We start from the raw sequence: 21,469 nt of genomic DNA on the forward strand, positions 1-21,469 counted from the left end.
GATATTATTTAAAAAATCATATTTGAAATATTCACAATATGGAAATCTGAGTGAAACATGTTCTTTTGCTTAAAAGGACAGGGAGCATAATTAAATGTGTCAGTGAGACAGGAATTTTTCTAAACTTAGATTTAGAGTATGTTTTCCTAGAAGAAAACATTGTCTTTACCTGAGTATTAGGAGAGTTTCCATGTCCTGACATGGTATTGGTGTGAAGTACCTGCAAACAGGGACAAGGAAAACAGCAAGTCAGGCTGAACAAGAAGGAACCTGGGGAAATAAAATAAGGTATGGAGACTTCATTGGTAGTGTGTGTGTGTGTGTGTGTGTGAGAGAGAGAGAGAGAGAGAGAGAGAGAGAGAGAGAGAGAGAGAGACTCATTACTAATCTTGAATAATAATATGAGATGGAATGAGAAATAAGGTAAAATCAACAAGGCAGATTTATACAAATTAGTAGTCAATTTATAATTCACAAGTGAGATCTTTGCAGTCTGAGTGTCATTTTTCCCTCTAATTCTATGATGTTATAGAGCATGAAGAACATCAGCCCCCTTTCTCATTTTGCTTTGGCCAAACACAAAGATTTTCAGTGCCTTAAAGTATACTGTGGGGAGGGAGGGGGTGTGGTAAGAGATCAACCAAAGGACTTGTATGTAAGCATATAAGCATAACCAATGGACACAGACAGTAGGTGGGCGAGGGCATGTGCTGAGGGGCAGGAACAGCTGGGGAGAGGTCAATGGGGGGAAAAGGAGATATATGTAATCTTTTCAACAATAAAGAATTTAATTTTTTAAAAAATTAAAGAATATTACAGTTATCTCTTTCCAAGTGATAAGAGTTGTGAAGGTCCTTAAACAATTCTGTTTCACAACTTTTGGGTCAACTTCATTGTGATTATGACTCCTCCATTGGTGAACATGGAGCTAGTAACTTGTCTAAGAGAAGATGGTTCAATGAAGACCTTCCATTTCCATGGAATCATTTAATTTTTTGTTACAAGGAGAGGAAATAAAAGCATGAGTCTTTATAAGTTGGATTATGTCATTATCATTTTTTTCATTCTGCAATGTAACATTTATATAAGAAAGTGGATGAAGTTTACCTGTCAGTGTCCCCAAAATGAAAACAAAAAGGTTGCAAAGAGAAGCTATCACCATAAATCACCTCAGCATAGGATGGAGAGGGAGAGAAGCAATAGCCAGTGTGTCCCCCAAGCTTGAACTTAGCTGGTCCCTTATGTGCCTTTCCTCCCTAAGAGGTGGTCTGGGATGGGAGGTTCAAAACAGCTTAAGGAGAAATACTTAAGCAACAGGAGGGGGAGAAAGCACTTGAAGTCATAGTTATTAATGTGTAATCGTGAGGAAAATATAAATGCCTTTGTGGAAAAACCTTTTGAATGATGTCTGTCCCTCAGTTTTAAACATTTTACTCACTCCATCATGAAAAGAACCTAGTAATTAATGTGAAGCCTAGCAAGGAGAAATAAAAGCTCTTACTTTTTGGCCAAAATTCTTCCTAAAGTCAGACTAACTTTTTTAAATGTTCTGTAGTTTTCTTTAAAAAAAAAAAATAAGAAGAAGAAAAGAAAGGTCCTAACATCATTATTGCATAGATTGGCAAATGGAAGTAAATGAATGTACTAGAAAAATAAAAGAACATCATAAAGTGTCAAGACTCAATGACCCCAATATCTTTTCTGAGCTAACTTTGTGGGACCTAGACAATATAAAAAGTATATGAATCTCCAGAAATTATTCTTCTTTACTTTTGAGAAAAACTCTAATAGCACCAATATTTAATATTATTCTTTAATTATTTCTAACTAGTGGCCCGGTGCACAAAAATTTGTGCACTCGGGGGGGGTCCCTCAGCCTGCCCTGTGCCCTCTCACAGTCTAGGACCCCTCTGGGGATGACTACCTGCTGGCTTAGGCCCACTCCCCAGGGAATTGGGCCTAAGCTGGCAGTCAGACATCCCTTTGGCAGCCTGGGAACCCTCGGGGGATGTCCACTTGCCAGCGGGGAGCAGGCCTAAGCTGAAGTTGGACATCCTTAGCACTGCTGAGGAGGCAGGCGAGGCTCCCACCACCACCGCTATACTGGCAGCCATCAGCCTGGCTTGTGGCTGAGCAGAGCTCCCCCTGTGGGAGTGCACTGACCACCAGGGGCTGCTCCTGCATTGAGTGTCTGCCCCTGGTGGTCAGTGTGTGTCATAGTGACCAGTCATTCCCAATCGTTCTGCTGTTAGGGTCAATTTGCATATTACCCTTTTATTATATAGGATTTTACTCCACTTTGAGACTAATTTGGTTGTTTTTTCTGACGTTTATAATTCGTTTTTAGTAAAGTAGACTGATATGATATTAAGGCAGTACATATCTGTTTCCATATTTTTCAGAATTTTAAGAAATTACAGGTCCAATAATAAAACCACTATAGCTAAAGATGAATAATAATACTAACATTACTTAAATGTGTTCAATATTAAATAAAATTTCAAAGGGCATATTTACCATAATTTGAAATGCTAAGAGTCCTATATTTTCAAATACTCTAGTGTCCCTATTTAAGAAAATCAGAGTTTCTTTTTTAAAATAACTGGTAACAAATATGCTCAGATGATGGCAAAAAGGAAAATTATGAACCTATACAATGTAAGAGATTTCAGGATATTAGGATTGAAGGTAAAAAAAAAAAAAGATACTATGAGTTACCTGTATCCCAATGACTTCTACCTGTATTTTCATGCCAAATTACAAAACTATTATATCTTCCCACAGAAGTGGTAGGCTAAAGAATATATTATAGTAATTATTTTTATAATGTTTTTGGTAAAACACAATTGTGTTTTAGAAAATTTAAATTTGTATAACTTTTAAATGATATTGTAATATGAAGACATGATTTAGGATAAAAAGTTATGATCTACTATACCTCAATGGAAATGTTATATGAGAGATGAGAGGGGCAAGAAGCTCCAAAAAAAGGAAATAGATTTTTTTTACATTAAAACAAGAAAATACAGTTATGCCCTAACCGGTTTTGGCTCAGTGGATAGAGCGTCAGCCTGGAGACTGAAGGGTCCCAGGTTTGATTCAGGTCAAGGGCATGTACCTTGGTTGCAGGCACATCCCCAGTAGGGGGTGTGCAGGAGGCAGCTGATCGATGTTTCTCTCTCATTGATGTTTCTAACTCTCTATCCCTCTCCCTTCTTCTCTGTAAAAAAAAATCAATAAAATATATTTTTAAAAGAAAATACAGTTATATTATAGCTAAATAAAAGAATATGAAACTGAACACATGACCTTGTAAATCAATATACTTTTTTTGGTTCTTTCACTCAATGGCAAGCAGCTTCCAGGCCACCTTAACTCCATGAAACCTCACTTAGACCGATTCTGGGCTTTAATACTATTATCTAGTAAAAGGACCAAGCTTTGCAGAGATTAGCTGGCCTTTCTTTGAGCCAAGAAAATTAAAGGCAGGTCCAGAAAATCTCGTTGTCAGTAAGCAAAGATATTTCAGAATCATCTGGAAGAACTTATTTAAAAAATAGTTTAAAGGGATTTGTATTGGCCCAACTGTGACCACTTGAACATCAAAAGAAAAAAGACTTTGGTCCATGGTAGTACTTAGAAGAGACATATAGATGGATGCCATAATGGGAGGAACTGGTGAATGAAAGGCGTGACAATGGCTTCCACATGTAGCCTGGTGTCTCTCCTGCTACTAAATTTCATTGACAAAGTGTGGGAAACCATGACCATGTCACTTCCCTGTGCAGCCTGGCTCAGGGCAGCATACGAGAGTGAGTTAATAAGCACTTTCTAAAGGTGGTAGTGACAATGTGATGACCATTCAGGGAGGCTGTTATTACCTGGAATGCCCTATTATGTTCTTTGTGCCCAGGTGACTAGCATTTCAACTAGGACTTCATTGCTATCTCCTTAGAGCTTTTCTTTCTCACCCATATCTACTCAAGCAGTGGTTCCCAAACTTTTGTGTGCACCTAGGGAGCTTGTTTAACACAGACTGCTGGGATCCATCCCCATGGTTTCTACTTCAGTGGCATTTTCATTTCTAACAAGTCCTCTAAGTGACACCACTGGGCTGGGAAACACACTTTGAGAACATGTTCTAAGATAAAAACAAAACAACAACAACAATAACAAAAAACCAACACTGCAGTTTTGGAAGCATTCTTGCTATCTCCCAGCTGACAAACAAGGGCTGCGAGCTGTGTGCATTCCTCACACCTGGAGAGAGGCTCATTGATATGTCCTCACTTAGCTGGGACCATTGCAATCAAATATTTGGGGGGTTGGGGAGAGGACAAGTTGCCCTAAAGATTCATTGCAGAAACCACAACTGAGACTGACCTTATCCATCTGAGCAGCACCGTCACCTCGTGCACCCAAGCGGACCACGGCCAGGGCAGTGAAGATGCTCAGAGAGGAAATGAAGACATTTCCACTTCCTTGGTTGTTATCCATCTCTCGGAATAGATTGAAGCAAAATTCTGCATTTACTGCAGCAAGGGAGGCCATCATGAAATGGAGTGTCGCCTGGAGGAGAATAAGGAAACAAAATGAGTTCCAAGTGTATTTTTTGTGAATATAATGGGTTGTATATTCTTTTACTTTTTAAAAGCTTCATTTCTTCAGCTTTGGATGTAACTATCAAATAACTTAGAACAACAACAAAAAAAAGTTCCTTTGGTCCAGTATTCTTACTGCCAACACTAAAACCCTCTCTTCTGGCAACCATATTATGTAACACTCTTTTTTTTCACATTGATATTCTCTAGTGCAATGCTTCTGTACTTCTGCCCATAGTCTCATATTCTTATCTAGGACATATTCCTATTTCTCCTTGATGTGGCATTTCTATCCAGTGGCCTCTGATATTTTCAATTTTATTGAATTTATTGAGGTGACACTGGTTAACAATATTATACAAGTTTCAGGTGCACAGTTTTACAACACATCATCTGTACACTGTATTGTGTGTTCACCACCCCAAGTCAAGTCTCCATCCATCACCATTTGTCCCCCTATTGCCCCGTCCATCATTCCCACTCAACTGCCCCCGCCCCCGCATTTTAAAGTCCTAAGCAGACACATTCATGGGCCTATTCTAAAATCACCCCAGGTTTCTAAGCTGTTTGCAGTAAAATAAATAATACAACATTAGACAGTCTATTAAAGGGGCTATAGTCCTAGAGATTTAACAGAATTTCCCTACCCATTGCCTCCATCATGGTCTGCATACACATTCTTAGAATAATCATACATCCTAACTTTCTTTAGGACCATCCTAATTCAAATATTATGCATCCTCTGTCCTATAAGTGTATTTATTATTTTCTGCTTATTTTGGGAATGGAAATGTAATTACCATTTTATGTATCACAAACATTCATAAGACTTTCCAACACAGAGTTCTATCTCTTACTAGAGAACCTAAGGTATAATAGCAAATGTAGAATCCAGAATGAAAATGGCATTATCTGAATTCTTGATAATGTTGTTACTGTCCCCACAATGGACTTCTTCAGGAAACTGTTTTGGTATTTCTTTACATACTTTCTCCATCGCCACAGTAGAAGTTGTCCCAGACTATATGAATTAACATGAATACTTTCATTATTCCTCCTGTATATTCTGTGGCATCACATCTGATGGTGTGGCAGTTCCCAAGAGACGGGGACCCTTAAGGGACTCAGTCCTAATTCCAACAATGTTGCTAATAGTTATGTGACCTGGGTCAAGTCTTTAACCTCTCTGAGCTTTTCAGTTTCATCATATTCAATGAGATGATCAATTGACAGGACAGAAAAACATGTGTTCTTCTACGTTTACACCTATAAGAGGACCACACCATAACATCAGGGCATTTGGAGCGAAGGGACAGGGAATGGGGTGGAAACAAAAGAAGGTCAGAAGGAGGGACATACAAGTTGTTTGAAAGAAGAATATTCTAAAATTATCACCTAACTGACTTTGTTGAAGCCACAAAAATGTAATGCCTTTTAAAATTAAAAATGACATTAACATAAGTTTTCAATTTCTATTTTAACAAATAGGAGCTTGAGTTTAAAAATAAAATTGAGAAACATCTCTATAAAATGCCTGACTCACTATAGATGAAAGCTGCTACATTCCTTATTCTCTAGTAAATGCTAACAATCTGTTCTGTCCTGAAAACCAACAAATTGGAGATTTCCAGTGTGTTTGAGAACCCCATATTCTGCCCATTGGAATTTCAAGCCCTGAGACATCACCAAGGCACAAGGTCATAAATGAGACTGTCTTTCAAGGTCAAATTCAGCACCTGTCAATTCCAGGTAAGTCCTGCTCTATAATTATAACCCCAGGAATACAGGGTGAGAAAATCACACTCCACACAAATTTTACTCTAAGAAAGAACACCTATGTTCTTTTAATAGCTCCCTGAAAAATATTTAACTAATTTCACATTGAACCCAGTGAGCAATATTGATAGTGTCTAAAGTCCCCAAACTTTTCAGGTACTCAAAATCATATTTTATATCTGAAATATAAGTATTGTTTCTAAAATATGAAAAATGGTAAAATTAAAATTAATGAGCATAGAAGTAAATACACTAATTTGAAGCATAAGTTGATTTTTATATTGTTTAACAGTCATAAAAATTTCTTTAATTTTGGGGAGAAATTCTGAGCTAGATTATCTTGAAACAATTTCTAAGACTTCATGTTGCTTGCTGAAAATCATAGTATCTATACTAATAAAAGGGTAATATGCTAATTAGGGCAGGTGTCTTCTGGACTTCCATTCGGATGTCCATCCGGACAAAGCCACAGCGGGTGTGAGGACCAGGGCTCAGGCAGCCGTGGGCTCAAGCAGTCTTGAGTCCCGGTGGCAGCGACGCCCAAGGCTCAGGCCTTGAAGCAGCCATGGCTGGCAGTGGCAGGAGCAGCAGGGTGTTGGAGGCAGCGCCTTCCCTGATCAGCCGGTTGCCTCCACAGAGGGAGACCAGACTGTGGCTTAGGCCTGCTCCCCACAGGGACAGTAGGACATTACCTGAGGGCTCCCAGACTGTGAAAGGGGGCAAGCTGAACTGAGGGACTCCGCCAGCGCACAAATTTTCATGCACCAGGTCTCTAGTATGAAATAAATGACTCTTAGGAAACTAACATTCAATGCAAAGTCATAATAATCCTTTTAAACTATTTACAGTGAAAATTATATTTAAGAGAGAATTGTGGGTATATTTTAATATATTTGGTATAATATAGACTAGCATCTTTAAAATAAGACCTGAAAGATTTTTAAATGACCCTGTTAGGGAACCTGACTGCTTGGTCCAATGCGGTCTGGAAGCTACTTGGTACTACCATATTCCAAAGCACAAAAACACATTTTCCAGTACATTTTTCTTTGCTCAGGCTCCAACTTATCTTGTTTCTTTACAAATTTATGTTTTACTATTTTACCTTCTGGGGCGAAAAAAAAAACTCTTTCAAATCATTCTTTAAATTACTTTCTAAGCAATAATCACAAATTTTCAGTTTCTAACCTTTTAGTCATTCTGGTAACTTTTCACAAAACATACACAACAGAAAAGAAACTACACAGAAATATGTGGATTCGGGTATCAAGTACATTTTTTTAAATCACTTAGGTAAGTTTTATGGCAAAGAAACGATACTAGAAACATAATCATTACAGAGACATATGAACCAAGACATTTCTAGACCCTTATCAATTCTCAAGCAATGGCTTTTAAAATGATAAGTGGCACTAGATAATACATCTTTAAGCAATCTTGTGCATACATGTTGAAAATAAATACCAAAAAGTATGTTTCATGTCATATAGTTGATGTGATAAGCTTTATTTGGTTCACTGTAGGTTCCAGAAATAAAAGCAAGATACTTTTCTTCTCATCTGACATAAAGTTGGAATCTTGCTGGCAAACAGAGAACTATATTCAAGGCTGACTTAATTGTTTTACACCTAGGTTTCCATCAGGGAACAGATAATAAATGTTAACATGGTGCCAAAACTGATTTTTTCTTTCTTTTATAATTTCTTTTCACACCAACTCTTTGAAGAAAAAACAAAACAGCAAAATTCAACAAGCCATCAACAAGTACCTAATGACTTGGGTCCTAGTTAAATAACTAAAGGAAAGTGAAAAGAAAACTAAATAATGTTAAGCTACAGAAAAGATATCATATGATACTACATCATATGCCGTTGTCAGGACATAGGAATGAAGGAAAATTATTTTCATATGGTAAGAACTTGACTTTTTATTAACTTTATATTTTACTGCAAGTATACCGTATTCTTATGTTCCTTACATAAATAATTTAGCTTAATATATTGATATGTAGTTAATTTATAATTTTCAAGCTAATACAACTCATGTTTTCAATCCCAAACATCAGACTTGAGGACCTAGAAGTCCACCAAAGCCTGAAGCCTATTTGCTTACTTATGATATGTTTCAATCCAAGAAATGCTTTATCCCTTTCTTCCTATTGTCAACACAAAAGAATAAATATGTACTCACTAAAGCATTTTTAAAAATCTAATAAAAAGAAAGAAAAGTAATTGTTAAATATAGCATAAGAAAAAACAGAGACAAACAACATTCAATAAAACATGGACTTACAATGATAATATTTCATGTACCCAAGCTTACTATACTTAATTGATCAATTATGTGCCTTAAATGTTTGATCAAAATATTATCTAATCTTAGAATAATTTTGTCTGTAAAAGGAAAAGCAATCATATTTCATGGAATATTACTAAGAGAATAAAACTCCTGTATTTACCAAACCAAATACACAGATTGGAGAAAAAATGAATAATTACTATTTAGCATGTTTAATTTTTATCATTACCATATAAGTTAAGTGCTATAAATAGAGTTACTCCTTTACACAAATATTTTCTAATCTTTCCATTTATATTAAAAATGTGGTTTCAAATATTGATGAATCCCTAATCAGATGTGCACTTTGCTATGCAATTAAAACAGAGTTCAATTCTAATCTCAAAAATGAGTATATTTCAACCTACAATGCCTTAAGTAAGAACATTGGAAATATAGAGTCTAGCTTTGTACAGAATTCCCAAAATACTATTTATCATTCGAAGAGTGGAACATGAAGTGTTCAGCTGGCCTGATCCCCTGCACACCGTGCTCCCAGGACACCACAGAAAGTCAGCCATAGACAAAGCCATGAGATAGAGAAGTTGAGAACATGACCAGGCAACAATTTGGATATTATTAGATGAGTTTAGACTCTCAGATACAGAGAAGGAGCATGATTCATTCACGGCTCTCTTTCGCCTCTCTCTCACTCAACAGTGTCTGCAAAGACTTTTAAGTTATGGGCTTCAGAAATATTTACCTTACTCTCTTCATAGAGGAAGTTAGCAGCTGGTTGGGTGAGTCTGAAAGAGTTCCATGCACGACTGTGAAATATAAAGCCTCTGACTCAGACACTCCCTACTTCCTTTTGTGATGACCATGGTAGTTTTAAATAATGTCATTAAGATGGACTTGTGTTCAGGCCCTTAATGGAGCAAATTAAAAGAAGTGGGTAGAGTATTAGCTACAGATCCCTTTCAAAGTAGTCAAAATAGATACTTTGTAATGAACCAAATTTCAGCATGAAATTTTACTTGATTTGATATTAATATCACATAGTACTTTCCTATTGTATGTGTAGATATTCATGCATTGTGGTACAACTGGTATTTTTATATGTGGAAAGGTATGCTTTTCAAATTCAAGAGCTGATTTTAGTTATTGTTTATTTGATTCCTCCTCCTCCTCCAACTCTGGTGCCTAATGAGGAATATGGCAGAGCCTCACCTTCAAGGTTTCCTAGTGTAACATAACATAGCTAAATGTAACTATCACAGAGAAGCATCAGCCCTAGGGGAATGAAGAGAGCAAAGTGCTGGAGGAGGTGGGGATGGGGGGAAAGCGCAGCTCTGCCTGGGGAATTGGGGATTGCTGGATTTGAGGGAGTTAAGTGAGCTGACTGTTTCAGGAGAGAAAGGTTTTACTTTACATAGTGTTTCGGACTTTATCTTACACTTTATTCCTACAAGCATTTTTCCCACCCTAACTTTGTTTTTTTTTAATATATTTTTATAGATTTCAGAGAGGAAGGGAGAGAGAGAGAGATAGAAACATCAATGATGAAAGGAAATCATTGTTCGGCTGCCTCCTACATGCCACACACGGGGAATTGAGTCCACAACCCAGGCATGTGCCATTGACCAGAATCAAACCCAGGACCCTTCAGTCCGCAGGCCATCACTCTATCTACTAAGCCAAACCAGCTAGGACACCCCTACCTTTAACTGTATGCTTTAATGCTAAAATAGAATACCTTACCACTTGAAGTTCTCTAAGGTGAATATTCTATCAGAGGGACATGTGTTTGGAGAGCTATCTAACCCCGTCAGAAGGAATACGTTAGTGAACACCAAACAAGCAAAAAAAAAAAGGAAAAGAAAAGAAAAATGATAATAACTCCAAAGAAAACAAAGATTACAGTGTGAAATGTATATTATACCACCCTTTATAGTTCATCTGTGAAATATTCTCTTCGTTGTAATGATTTAAATATGTTTTATTGAGCAAACTTCTGATATACCTCCATAGGGGTATTAGAAGTAGACTGTGGAGTGGGAGTGTGGGGAACAGAGCATTCAAGAGGCAATGGTCCTTCCATGAAAAGAGGTCTGTAGCGAGTGTCTAAATGTGATAAGCCTAAAAGACCAGCATTGGCATGTTATTTAGGTTCCTGGAGGAAGATACAAGAAGCAGCATTAAAAGTAATTGAGATTGGAGATAAGTATACGTACACCCTTGAAACCATCGCTACGAATCAATCATATTTCAATAAAGTTGTTTTGTTTTTGTTTTTTTTTAAAAAGGCAATTGAAAGTTGCTGCTCCTGTTAAGTGGGAGACAGAGGGGGAGGGGGAAGAGAGGTAGCTGCTGTTTTACATAAGCTTTTCGGTCTCATTTGGACTCCTCACTCCTTAGATAATATATAACCTTGGCATAGATGAAGGATAAAATACTAGGTCAGTGATGGCGAACCTTTTGAGCTCGGCGTGTCAGCATTTTGAAAAACCCTAACTTAACTCTGGTGCCATGTCACATATAGAAATGTTTTGATATTTGCAACCATAGTAAAACAAAGACATATTTTTGATATTTATTTTATATATTTAAATGCCATTTAACAAAGAAAAATCAACCCAAAAAAATGAGTCCCTGTGTCACCTCTGACACGCGTGTCATAGGTTCACCATCACTGTACTAGGTGGAGGTTAAACCCCAACTCAGCAGCTCTAGTAGCTATGTGACCTGGAGCAAGTAACTTCATTTCTCAGAGCCCCCATTTTCTCATCCAGAAAATAAGAATTCAAATAAATTATATCAATTATATTACGTTTTTATTTTAAATGCATCTTTGTACATATTTCATATATGTGCATGTGTATGTAAGTACATAATCAACAGCATGGCGTTTGGTGCAGGATAGACCTTCAATAATTTTAATCCTTCCCACCTGCCCTCCATGCTCACTTGGCTGGCATTTGTATTGTATTACATGTTATTACCCTACAACATACAAAGTTGGATCATTTCAGGCATTTTTTATAGCATTTACCTCCCAGAATCTGGGTTTTACGGCTACTACCCCTCAGTGTGATAGTTCTATCCATCTGAGGCAGATAATACACTGGCTTCATCAGAAGGATTTTCATTACAGGAGTGGGGAGAGCTTTTAGGAGTAGAGGACAATTGTGAGTGAAAACTCAGAGTCAAGAACAGGGAGAGGCAATGGCTGACAGCATGGAGGTTAATATGTGGAGGGAAGGGCAAGGTGACAAACATGACTAGTAAGAGATATCCTGGGAGCAGATGTTGATGGAGGATGGGCTTGGACCCTGAGCCAAGGATAAGCAAAGTGGCAGTGAAGTAAAGAAAAAATGCCCCCAAAAAAGTGCCAAATAAAACCAGGAAGGCTGACAGACATGACACGTGACAGAAACCAGCGCCCATGGTACTCCCTCTGGCAACTCCAAAACCTAACAAGAATTCCTGACGGTGACACAGGCTGCCTCCCCAGAAGAGCAATTCCTCCAGAGGAGCCACCTAGAAAGATTTCAGGCTTTGAATGTGATCATTCATAGGCCATTTTCTCTGTTTCTCGAGATTCAGTAATGAGCTTATGTCTCCCTCAGGCAGCAGAGATAGGAGCAGCCTATTTGAATATGCAAGTCAATAATGTGTGCACACTGCATCTGGTAGAAACAATGATGAAAATCGGATCTCCTTCCCCAACGTGGTCCATTCTTGCTCACAAGTAAACGTTTCCCCCACACACTTAAGAAGGTGACAATGAACTGGGTGGTAGTCTGATGAACTACCATCTCATGAAACCCAGAAAGCACCTTGAAACTGATACTTTTCCTAAAATCCTTAGAATTGGGTTTTAAAGGCTGTCCTTAGGTACAATCTACACCCTGCCCAAGCCCCTGTTTGTTGATGTGTAGGCCTAGCTTCTTGGATGGTTTCCCTGTGTCAGAGTTAGTGCTGTCCCTAAAGAAGCTTATCAACATTTAGCCTTTGCACCAGGTTTCAAACTAATATCTAAGGAGGTCACTATGAGGGTTCATTCAGTTTGCGTGCGAATCAGATTTAAGAGATAACTTGCCCATCTCTGTTCTTCCAATGTCAATGGCTTTAATGTAGGCAAACCAATGAATGTCAGGGTCCACAGTGTTTATCAGCATGTGCCAGCACATACCTCTGCTTGTGACAGGAAGCATCACTTGACTAAAGCAAGATAGCAGTGACTCTGGGAGTTTAGTGTGCAATGTTATTGCAATGTGTCATTGAGCTCTTGTAATCTGATTTCTTCCAACCCTATCCTGTCTAAAGACTTTTGGCATAGAGACCTAAAATTGGATTTAATACAATATTTTCATCATTCCTCAAACTCAGATGTTCATCTGGACCCCAAACTATTTCAGCTGTGGCTTCTCTTTGTATTATTCTCCATCCTTCCCCGACTCCCTCTTCTTCCCAGTTTTCTCTAACTTGGAATTTTCCAGAGACCTATCTGTCAGGTTAGTTATCTCACCTGGACGCTTACCTGCACTGAGCAGCTTCAGATAGGAGCTGAAACTTGGGGTGTTAGTTCATTCTTGTTACCCTGCCAGCCGTTTCTCCACCCTTCTGACCTAGCAATGGAAAGTCACATCTGCAACACTCAGACCTCCCCTGCTATAGTATAAGCCAGGGTTTACTGAAGTGGGTTTTCCCTTTGAAAAGTGGTCAAGTCTAGGCAGAGGTAGGTTAGGACCTTTGCCATTAGAACATGCCACAGAGAGGAATGCATGCTAGTCTAGGCACCAGGATCACACCATTGAGCTAGAAGTTGCACCCACCTGCATCTGCTATGCACGGGAGGAACAGCAAGCCTGGTTCTTCTGGATGAATGTTTTCTAAATCATAGTCAGTGCTTACCCAGATGACTGAGTCTTCTATTTTGAAAACCTATTGGAATCTGCAGGGACCATCATCTTAGAGTTGCTTCTCAATTTCATCTAGTTTTGCCTCTTTCCAGGATGAAGGGTATCCTGGAGCTTCTCCAAAATCAAATAGAGCAGCTATTGCTTACTTCCATGATGGTTTATGAGTAATATAACAGAGGAAAATAAAGTCACAAATAATGCCTAAAAATTAATCTTGATTTTGTGATTACAGTAAATTTTCTGATGGAGAAGATTGATGTTAATATGAAAAATATATGCTTACAAATCAATTTTTCTGTTCTCTGTATTCTGATTACAGTGATCATTGACTAGAATGAACTAAAATATTTTAAAGCCACATCCTTTCTATTATCTACCTATTGTAGGGATAAAGGACTTCCAAGTGGTGAAATGGCTAGTAGGTAAAAGGCAAGATACCTGAGTGACATATAAAATGGCTAAGCCTCCTGGAATTACCAGTCAGCCATAATTAAAGCTCTTCTCACCATTGTTTTCTCCCCCACTTTAATCCAGACAACCCTCCTACTACTGTGTTTACTCCCAACTAACCAATCCCAAAGTGGCATAAGTCTGAGAAGGAAACTCAGCCATGGGAACTAGCATGTCGTATACATTCTTCTCCCTTGCCGTACAGTGATAACCCAAATTTCCACGGGCCTTACCAGTTCCAGAGTACAGATAAGGTCACATGAATTTTAATAACCTAAATTTGGCTGTCTCTTGTCCTCCCTTATTTGCCCAGAACTGAAGCTTGCTATGAAGTTTGTTCATCACCTATAGCCATCACAGAGGTCTTCCTTATTTCTCTTCTGTTCAGGTACTCTCATCAACATCCTCAATCTTCAGGATTTTTTAGGATTCCTCACCTTTGTCACTGTTTCTGGTACTCACTGAGAGAGTACCAGTGTCCCTGCTAAGAATACTACTTCCTGGTGCCCTTACAGACCCCCAGGTAGGGGTCAGCACCTTCATTTGGTTGCATTAAGAAATCAGAAGGAGGTTGCTTCCTCACTCTTACACCTTATTGACAGGATCTAGCAGAGATGCTTACTGCACCTACATCTTCCAGAGCTTATCATCCCCACAGTTTCCTTGGCTGAGGCTTATCCTTGGGACCAGGTGAATAACAGAGATTCTTCTGTGTTTCTTCATTCACCCACTATACCCACAGATGCCCATGCATAAGCATTGTTCTTATAGGTCCTTGCCTCAATTAAGTGAACAATTATAAATAAGCACTTTGAGGAACTACTGAACCAACATACAACCTATTTTCTTTCCTATTAATGAATTTTACATCTTTAACAGTTTATATGAAGGTTTCATCTGAAACCACTAGCCATATTTTCTCTTTAAAGGTATGGTATAAAATGAATAAAAATATTCACCTTTCCCAACAGAAGGCCGGGAAATAAAACAAAAATGTTCTATTTGGACCCAAAGAATTTTCTGCTTCAAACTGTGTATGTCCTACCTATGTAGGGAGTAATTTAGTAAGTAATTAGGGGAAACCCCAGTGTCTGTGATGCAAACGCTGCTTTCTCACAATCATTGTCATACTAACTCCACAGGAAAGGGATGTTTGCCACATAGCTTTGATGTCATGACTGCTCATCTCAGAAAGTTTTTATTTGTGGTGGTTCTCCAGCTACCTATTTTTTTCATTTTTTGAAGATTAAAATATATTTAATCAAGTTTAACATGGGGATGCCCACCATTGTAAGTCTATATGTTATTATATTCTAGATACCAGAAGACTCCTTCAGGCAAGAAACCAAGACTTATTTCTCTTTCTTCCCTCATGTTTATGATAATATCAGCCTTAATAAATGTTATTGAATGAATAAAATGACCTATAGTAGAATAAGTGTTATGACAGGAAGGGAAACCAGTGAAAGCATGGATGAAGGCATAATTCATTGGAAGTGGGTCTCACCAATGAGCAAGCATTTTATCTGGAACTTGGAAAATAAAGATGAGAAGCATGCCAGGGAGAATAGCATGAGTAAAAACTTGTGGGAATTTATGTACATGATGTGTTCTGGAAATAGCTAGCAAATACTTAGTAAGACAATGGCAAAGGGTGGTGGCACTTCAGGTTCTGTTGCCTGGATGAATGAGGATGTCATTAACAGAGACAGAAAATTCTGGAGTAGGACTATGAATGACAGAGGGAGAAGAAATAATAAGCTCTGCTTTGGATATATTGAGTTTGAGATGCCCATATGACATCCAGTTGGAAAAGTAGCTGGAAATTCAGGTCCATATATAAAAATGGTTGGTGACAGAGATACTAATTTGGGTGCCTTTTACCACAGGTTATAATTAAAACCATGAATGAGATTCTCAGTCACAGAGTCCAGAGTAAGAAGAATTCATTGGGAAGACTCCTTGGTAAATTACTACATTTAAAGACATAACAAGGGTATGAAGAGGCAGAAGCAAAGATGAGAGAAGTTTAGGGAAATTGGAATGAAGATCTGCAGGCCTCTAAAGTTCTTATTCTTCTCACTACACTAAACTGTCTTGTATTCATTGACATAAAATTTTTTTCACCTTTCTCCCCTGAAGTTTCTCTTTGCACAATTGAGATGGGGAATTAATTGTTATAATACATTCATGGCTACTTCTTGACCTTCCTCTTTGAAAAGCAATGAATTTCATACTATATCATTTCTGCCTTTTATTCAGGAGCACTATTGGGGGGGGGGAGTAATTATTAAAATCCATCAATAAAATAGCAATAAGACATAAGTCAAGAGAAATTTCCTTCACATCCTAAAATATATTCAAATATTCCCTGAAAGCTAAAGTCACTTGTGTTTTATTTGTGTGTTTGGTGTTTTATTTGTTCTGAACTGCAGAAACTGATATTTTGTTATGAACTGTATTTACCATATCTAATCCTTCTAATCTAAGTTATCTATTTGAATAAAATCCTGTAGTAGCGAGTTCCATGACTTAATTGCATGTTGTGTCATGGTTAATTCATTGTAAATGCTTTGAATGTTAGGTCTATTTTTACTTCTTGAGGTATTCTTTGTTGTTTCACTATGAGCAGAGCACAAAAGAATTCAATTAGTCTACATCTCTTATTTACATGTAAATATTTACCCTCTCTTCTCTTTCTACCTTCTCCACTTTCTTCTTCTCTTTTATGTTTGAAATGAATAAACCTAGCTTTCAGTTGGCTATAGATACTATTATACAGTATTTCCCTTGGACATTTAAATGAACGCAATCTTTGGAACTTTCTAAGATCTCTTCCCATCAGAATTTGAAATATTGGAGGCCTGAGTGGTTTCACTTCTTTGTGCCATGTCATTTTAACACAATATCATGATCACAACAGAATAATGAATGGCAAATTCCCAAAAGATTTGGTCATCACTATTGCCTATTTGTGATCTTTTTCAATTTGAACTCTTTCAGTTTTATGGTATTTATGAACACACAGGCAGGAGGTTTTATAAAAGAAATCCAATTCTAATTTCTTAAGCAAATTAGAGTTCCTTTTCCCCACAGAATTTCTCCTTCCCAAATAAATGCCATAATTGGTCCCATTTGACTTCCTGAACTATTTTTTTTTACCTCATCTTGAATATCATTATCTTTCATGAAAAGCAAATATTTTGAATCTCCAGATGTATTGAGTTTTACCCTTGAACAGTTCCAGTGGCAAAGTTAAATGTAAACAATGTATTTATTTTTTCCCATAAGCTTTTACTTTCTTATCCTTTAAAATCATTTTTCTGGTTCTCAATGACTGCTTTAAAACTATATTCCATCTATATTCTTCTACTTGCAGTGTTATTTTTAAATCTCAACATAATTGTTGATTAATTCTAGAAATTCAGTGACCTGGGATATAAACATAAACCCACTTTTTCTTTATAAATGGATAGGCATATAATCAGCGAAAGGAAATTTAGAGATCATTTAAGTCTAAATGTCCCATTTTATAATACGAAAAAACTAGGACTCAGAAAGCTTGTGTTTTTTCAAACAGGAAGTTGGAACTGCTTTATATGATTATCTCAACATAGGATGAAAAAGCCATTGACACAATCCTATACCCATTCATAAAGAACATTTTAAAAACACTTAAGAAAAAAAAAAGATGCCTACTATCTCTGCTACTACTGAGCATCACACTGACTAAATTAGCAAGTCAATTAAAGAATAAGAGTGGGCCAAAAAATAAGTCAAATTATTTATAGATGTTGTAAGAGTATACGTGGGAAACCATACATAATTAATGATAAGAATGGCTTAGCAGTTGAACATTTTGACCTATGAACCAGGAGGTCAAGGTTCAATTTCCGTTCTGGGCACATGTCTGGGTCGCGGGCTTCATCCCCAGCGTGGGGCATGCAGGAGGCAACCCATCAATGATTCTCTCTCATCATTGATGTTTCTATATCTCTCTCCCTCTCCCTTCTTCTCTGAAATCAATAAAAAATATATATATTTTTAAAAAGCAAGTCAAATAATAAAAGAATCTAGTGAAGTCACAGGTATAAAGTTAATCTACAAAAATCAGTAGAAAGTCCAGAGTTATAGTCAAATACCTATGGAAAGTTAGAATGTGATAAAGGCAACATCTCAAATCAATAGGATAAAAAAGGATATTTAAATAAACAACTCTGAAAAAGATAAAATTATATCTAGATTTCATCCCATACATAGTAATAAACTCCAAATGAACTAGGGATCAAATAAAACCCTAGATGTTCTAGAATAAATATATATAAGTCAATTCCTCTTTAACTGTTGTGGAAAAGGCTTTCTAACTATGACTTAAAGTCCAGAAAAAGAAAAGACAAGACTGATAAATTTGACTACAAAATAAAAATTAAAACTTGTGTATGTCAGAAAATACCAAAACCAAGCCAAACTGGGGAAAATACTAGTATTCATAACTACCAAGTTTTATGTCTCTAATATGTATAAAACTCTGAAGCATGAGGAGCACAGCGTACCAAAAAGTTAATAGAAGAAAAATGTAAAAAAGACATGAACAGGCAGCTCAGAGAATAGTTGTTTAGTTTTAAATAAACTTTATTTCTTAGAGCAGTTTTAGATTCACAGCAAAACTGAGCAGGAAGTAAAGCGATTTCCCCAATACTCCCTGCTCCTTACACGCATCAGCCTTCACATAATCAATGTCCCCCACCAGAGTGATACATTTGTTACAACTAATGAACCTCCACTGACACATCGTTATCACCCACAGTCCAGAGTTTCCATTAGGATTCACTCTTGGTGGTGTACATTCTAGGGGTTTGGACAAACAGGTGACATGTATCCACCACTATAGTATCATACAGAATGGTTTCACTGACCTGAATGTCCTCTGTGCTCCACCTAGTCAGTCTTCTCCCTCCTCACTCCTATTTTATATTTCTTTGTACTTAAAAATATATTATTTCTTCTTCTGCTCTTATGTTTAGAACTTCTCTGAGATTCAGTACCTGATTACCCACGTCTTCTACTAGTTTGGTTTGTTTCATTTTTGTTTCCTTGTACAATTTTTTGCTATGAAGTGAAAATCTATATATCTAATTATAACAATAATTAACTATTCTACTATTATTTCTTTAAACTCTTTCCCCCAAATGTGTATGATTCCCATTCATCACAAGTTCAATTTTAACCATGTAAATTTCTGAGCTATATTCTGTTCCATCAATCTGTCCACTTTTTTATTAATTAAAACTGTTTAATAATACTATATTTCAGCATTTGATAGAACAAGGCCCTCAAACTTGCTTCTGAGCAGACTGTTGAACCTCAGAGGGAAGGCAGGGGAAGGTGAGTGGGAAGAGATTAACCAATGAACTTCTATACATATATGCATAACCAGTGGACACAGACAATCTGAGGGCCAGGGGTTGGGGACAGGAGTGGAAGAGGTTAATGGAGGGAAAAGGAGGGCCAATGTAATGCTTTCAACAATAAAGATTTTTTTTTATTGCTTCTTGTTTTCAAAACACTCTTGATTATTTTGATTTATTTAATTTTCCACAGGAATTTTAGACTTATTCTTCAAGAAAAAGATCCCAGTACAGAGTGACATTAATTGTTGTGATTTTAAAAGCATACTGGGTCACATGTCACTTTAAGGAGAATAGCCTCGGTGCTCTAGTACAGCACCTCTTGGAAGCAATACTAGGATCTGGTTCCTCAGGACAACGCAATCAGTGGCCTGGGAGGAGCAGGAGACTGTGTACAGGAGAAGTAGACACCGAACAGGGACAGCCAAACTCAAATAAGCACAGACCTGACTTCAAGAAAGGGCCAAACCATTCGATCACTCAATATTTACTTGAATATGAATCAGAGAGAAGACAAATTTGGCTTTCAAACCTCAAAGATACAAGACTTGCAACATACAAGCTAGAAAAGAATAGAGACGTAGCTGCTTCTCAGATTAGGTAACCAAGGCTGTAAGTAATTGAGAAAAATTCACCTAAGCCTATCCAGTCAGCCAGGCCTCACAGAGTTTGAGTCTTGGGAGAAACCCTCTTTTACACTGAAAGCTGTGTAAGTTTCACTGTAGGACCTGCCTTCAGTTTGGCTCTGAGCATATAAATGGCATGCAGAGTTTCTGTTTTCATAACTTAGGAAGTACTACTCAATTATAATTGTATTATAATGCAATTCTCTACAGTGACCCATTTAGAAACACAGGTCAAACTTGTTCTTTTCTGGCTTCCATGGCCTGGAATATGCTCCCAAGTCATGGAACTTCCAAAGCATAGCATGGTGAGATGTTAGGATTTAAGCCATCAAAAATTAGTCTTTAATTTAGTATGTTAGTGAGTATATATTCAAAGGATATAATCTTTAACAAAGAAAAATAGCTACAGTAATTTTTGCCTACAGTCAGTAATCTCTACCCCACTCAACAAAACTCGCAATTCACCTAGGTTATGGTTTGTTAGCCCCTAGTCTTCTTCCCTGACTTTCTGTTTTTTAAAATATTCTTCATAAATGCTTTATATTCCCAAAACACCTTAACCTCAGCTACTTATATTTTGACTAGCAATCATTCTTTAGGTCAAGCATTGGATGAATTTAGCTTCTGACTGTGACTGCGCCAGGATTATTTTAAAACTAGAGGCCTGCCGAAACCGGTTTGGCTCAGTGGATAGAGCGTCGGCCTGCCGACTGAAAGGTCCCAGGTTCAATTCTGGTCAAGGGCATGTACCTGGGTGGCGGGCATATCCCCAGTAGGAGATGTGCAGGAGGCAGCTGATCGATGTTTCTCTCTCATCGATGTTTCTAACTCTCTATCTCTCTCCCTTCTTCTCTGTAAAAAAAAATCAATAAAATATATTTTAAAAAAAACTAGAGGCCCAGTGCACGAAATTCATGCTGGGCAGGGTCCTCAGCGGCTGCCAGCTGCTGGCTGCCGGCTGGCAGCTGGCAGCCGGGCCTCCCTTCGCACTCGCCTGCCATATTCCATGTTGCCCCCGGTGGTCAGTGCACATCTAACTCCCAGTATGTCGAACTCCCGCCTGTGGGGACAATTTGCATATTAGCCTTTTATTATATCCTATCTAATAAAGAGGGAATATGCTAATTGACCCTCACACCATCACAAAGATGGCGGCGCCCACAGCCAATAAGGAGGGAATATGCTAATTGACTGTCACGCCCTCAAAGATGGCAGAGCCCACAGCCACAAGAGGGCAGCACCCAGTTCCCTCAGCCCCACCAGGGCGCCTGCCTCCAGAGTCCCCCGTTCCCCTCAGACCCCCAGCCACCCAGGGCCGGCCCGAGGTGCAGGCAAGCCTCGGATGGCGGCTGCCCAGCAACCCAGGGCCACCCAAGGCTTAGGTAACCAGGGCTAGCCAGGCTTGC

The 21,469-nt window shown here is 37.9% G+C and overlaps 1 protein-coding gene across 6 annotated transcripts in view; it reads right to left on the reverse strand.

Moving 5' to 3' along the window:
- SERPINB7 (serpin family B member 7) overlaps nucleotides 1-21,469 on the reverse strand; it is a 43,630-nt gene that overhangs the window by 14,411 nt on the left and 7,750 nt on the right. For 4 of the 6 annotated variants that reach the window (XM_036322463.1, XM_036322464.1, XM_036322460.1 and 1 more), the window contains 2 exons: nucleotides 4,384-4,569; nucleotides 170-220 (listed from right to left, as the gene is read on the reverse strand). In XM_036322463.1, coding sequence (XP_036178356.1) covers nucleotides 170-220; nucleotides 4,384-4,554 — 222 coding nt within the window. In that variant the 5' untranslated portion in view covers nucleotides 4,555-4,569. Of the gene's footprint in view, nucleotides 1-169; nucleotides 221-4,383; nucleotides 4,570-9,417; nucleotides 9,575-21,469 lie in introns of those variants that run through there. The other 2 variants (XM_036322462.1, XM_036322465.1) reach the window with 2 other exon arrangements.

Source organism: Myotis myotis, unplaced genomic scaffold (genome assembly GCF_014108235.1).
Source record: "Myotis myotis isolate mMyoMyo1 unplaced genomic scaffold, mMyoMyo1.p scaffold_m19_p_9, whole genome shotgun sequence".
Lineage (NCBI taxonomy): Eukaryota > Metazoa > Chordata > Mammalia > Chiroptera > Vespertilionidae > Myotis > Myotis myotis.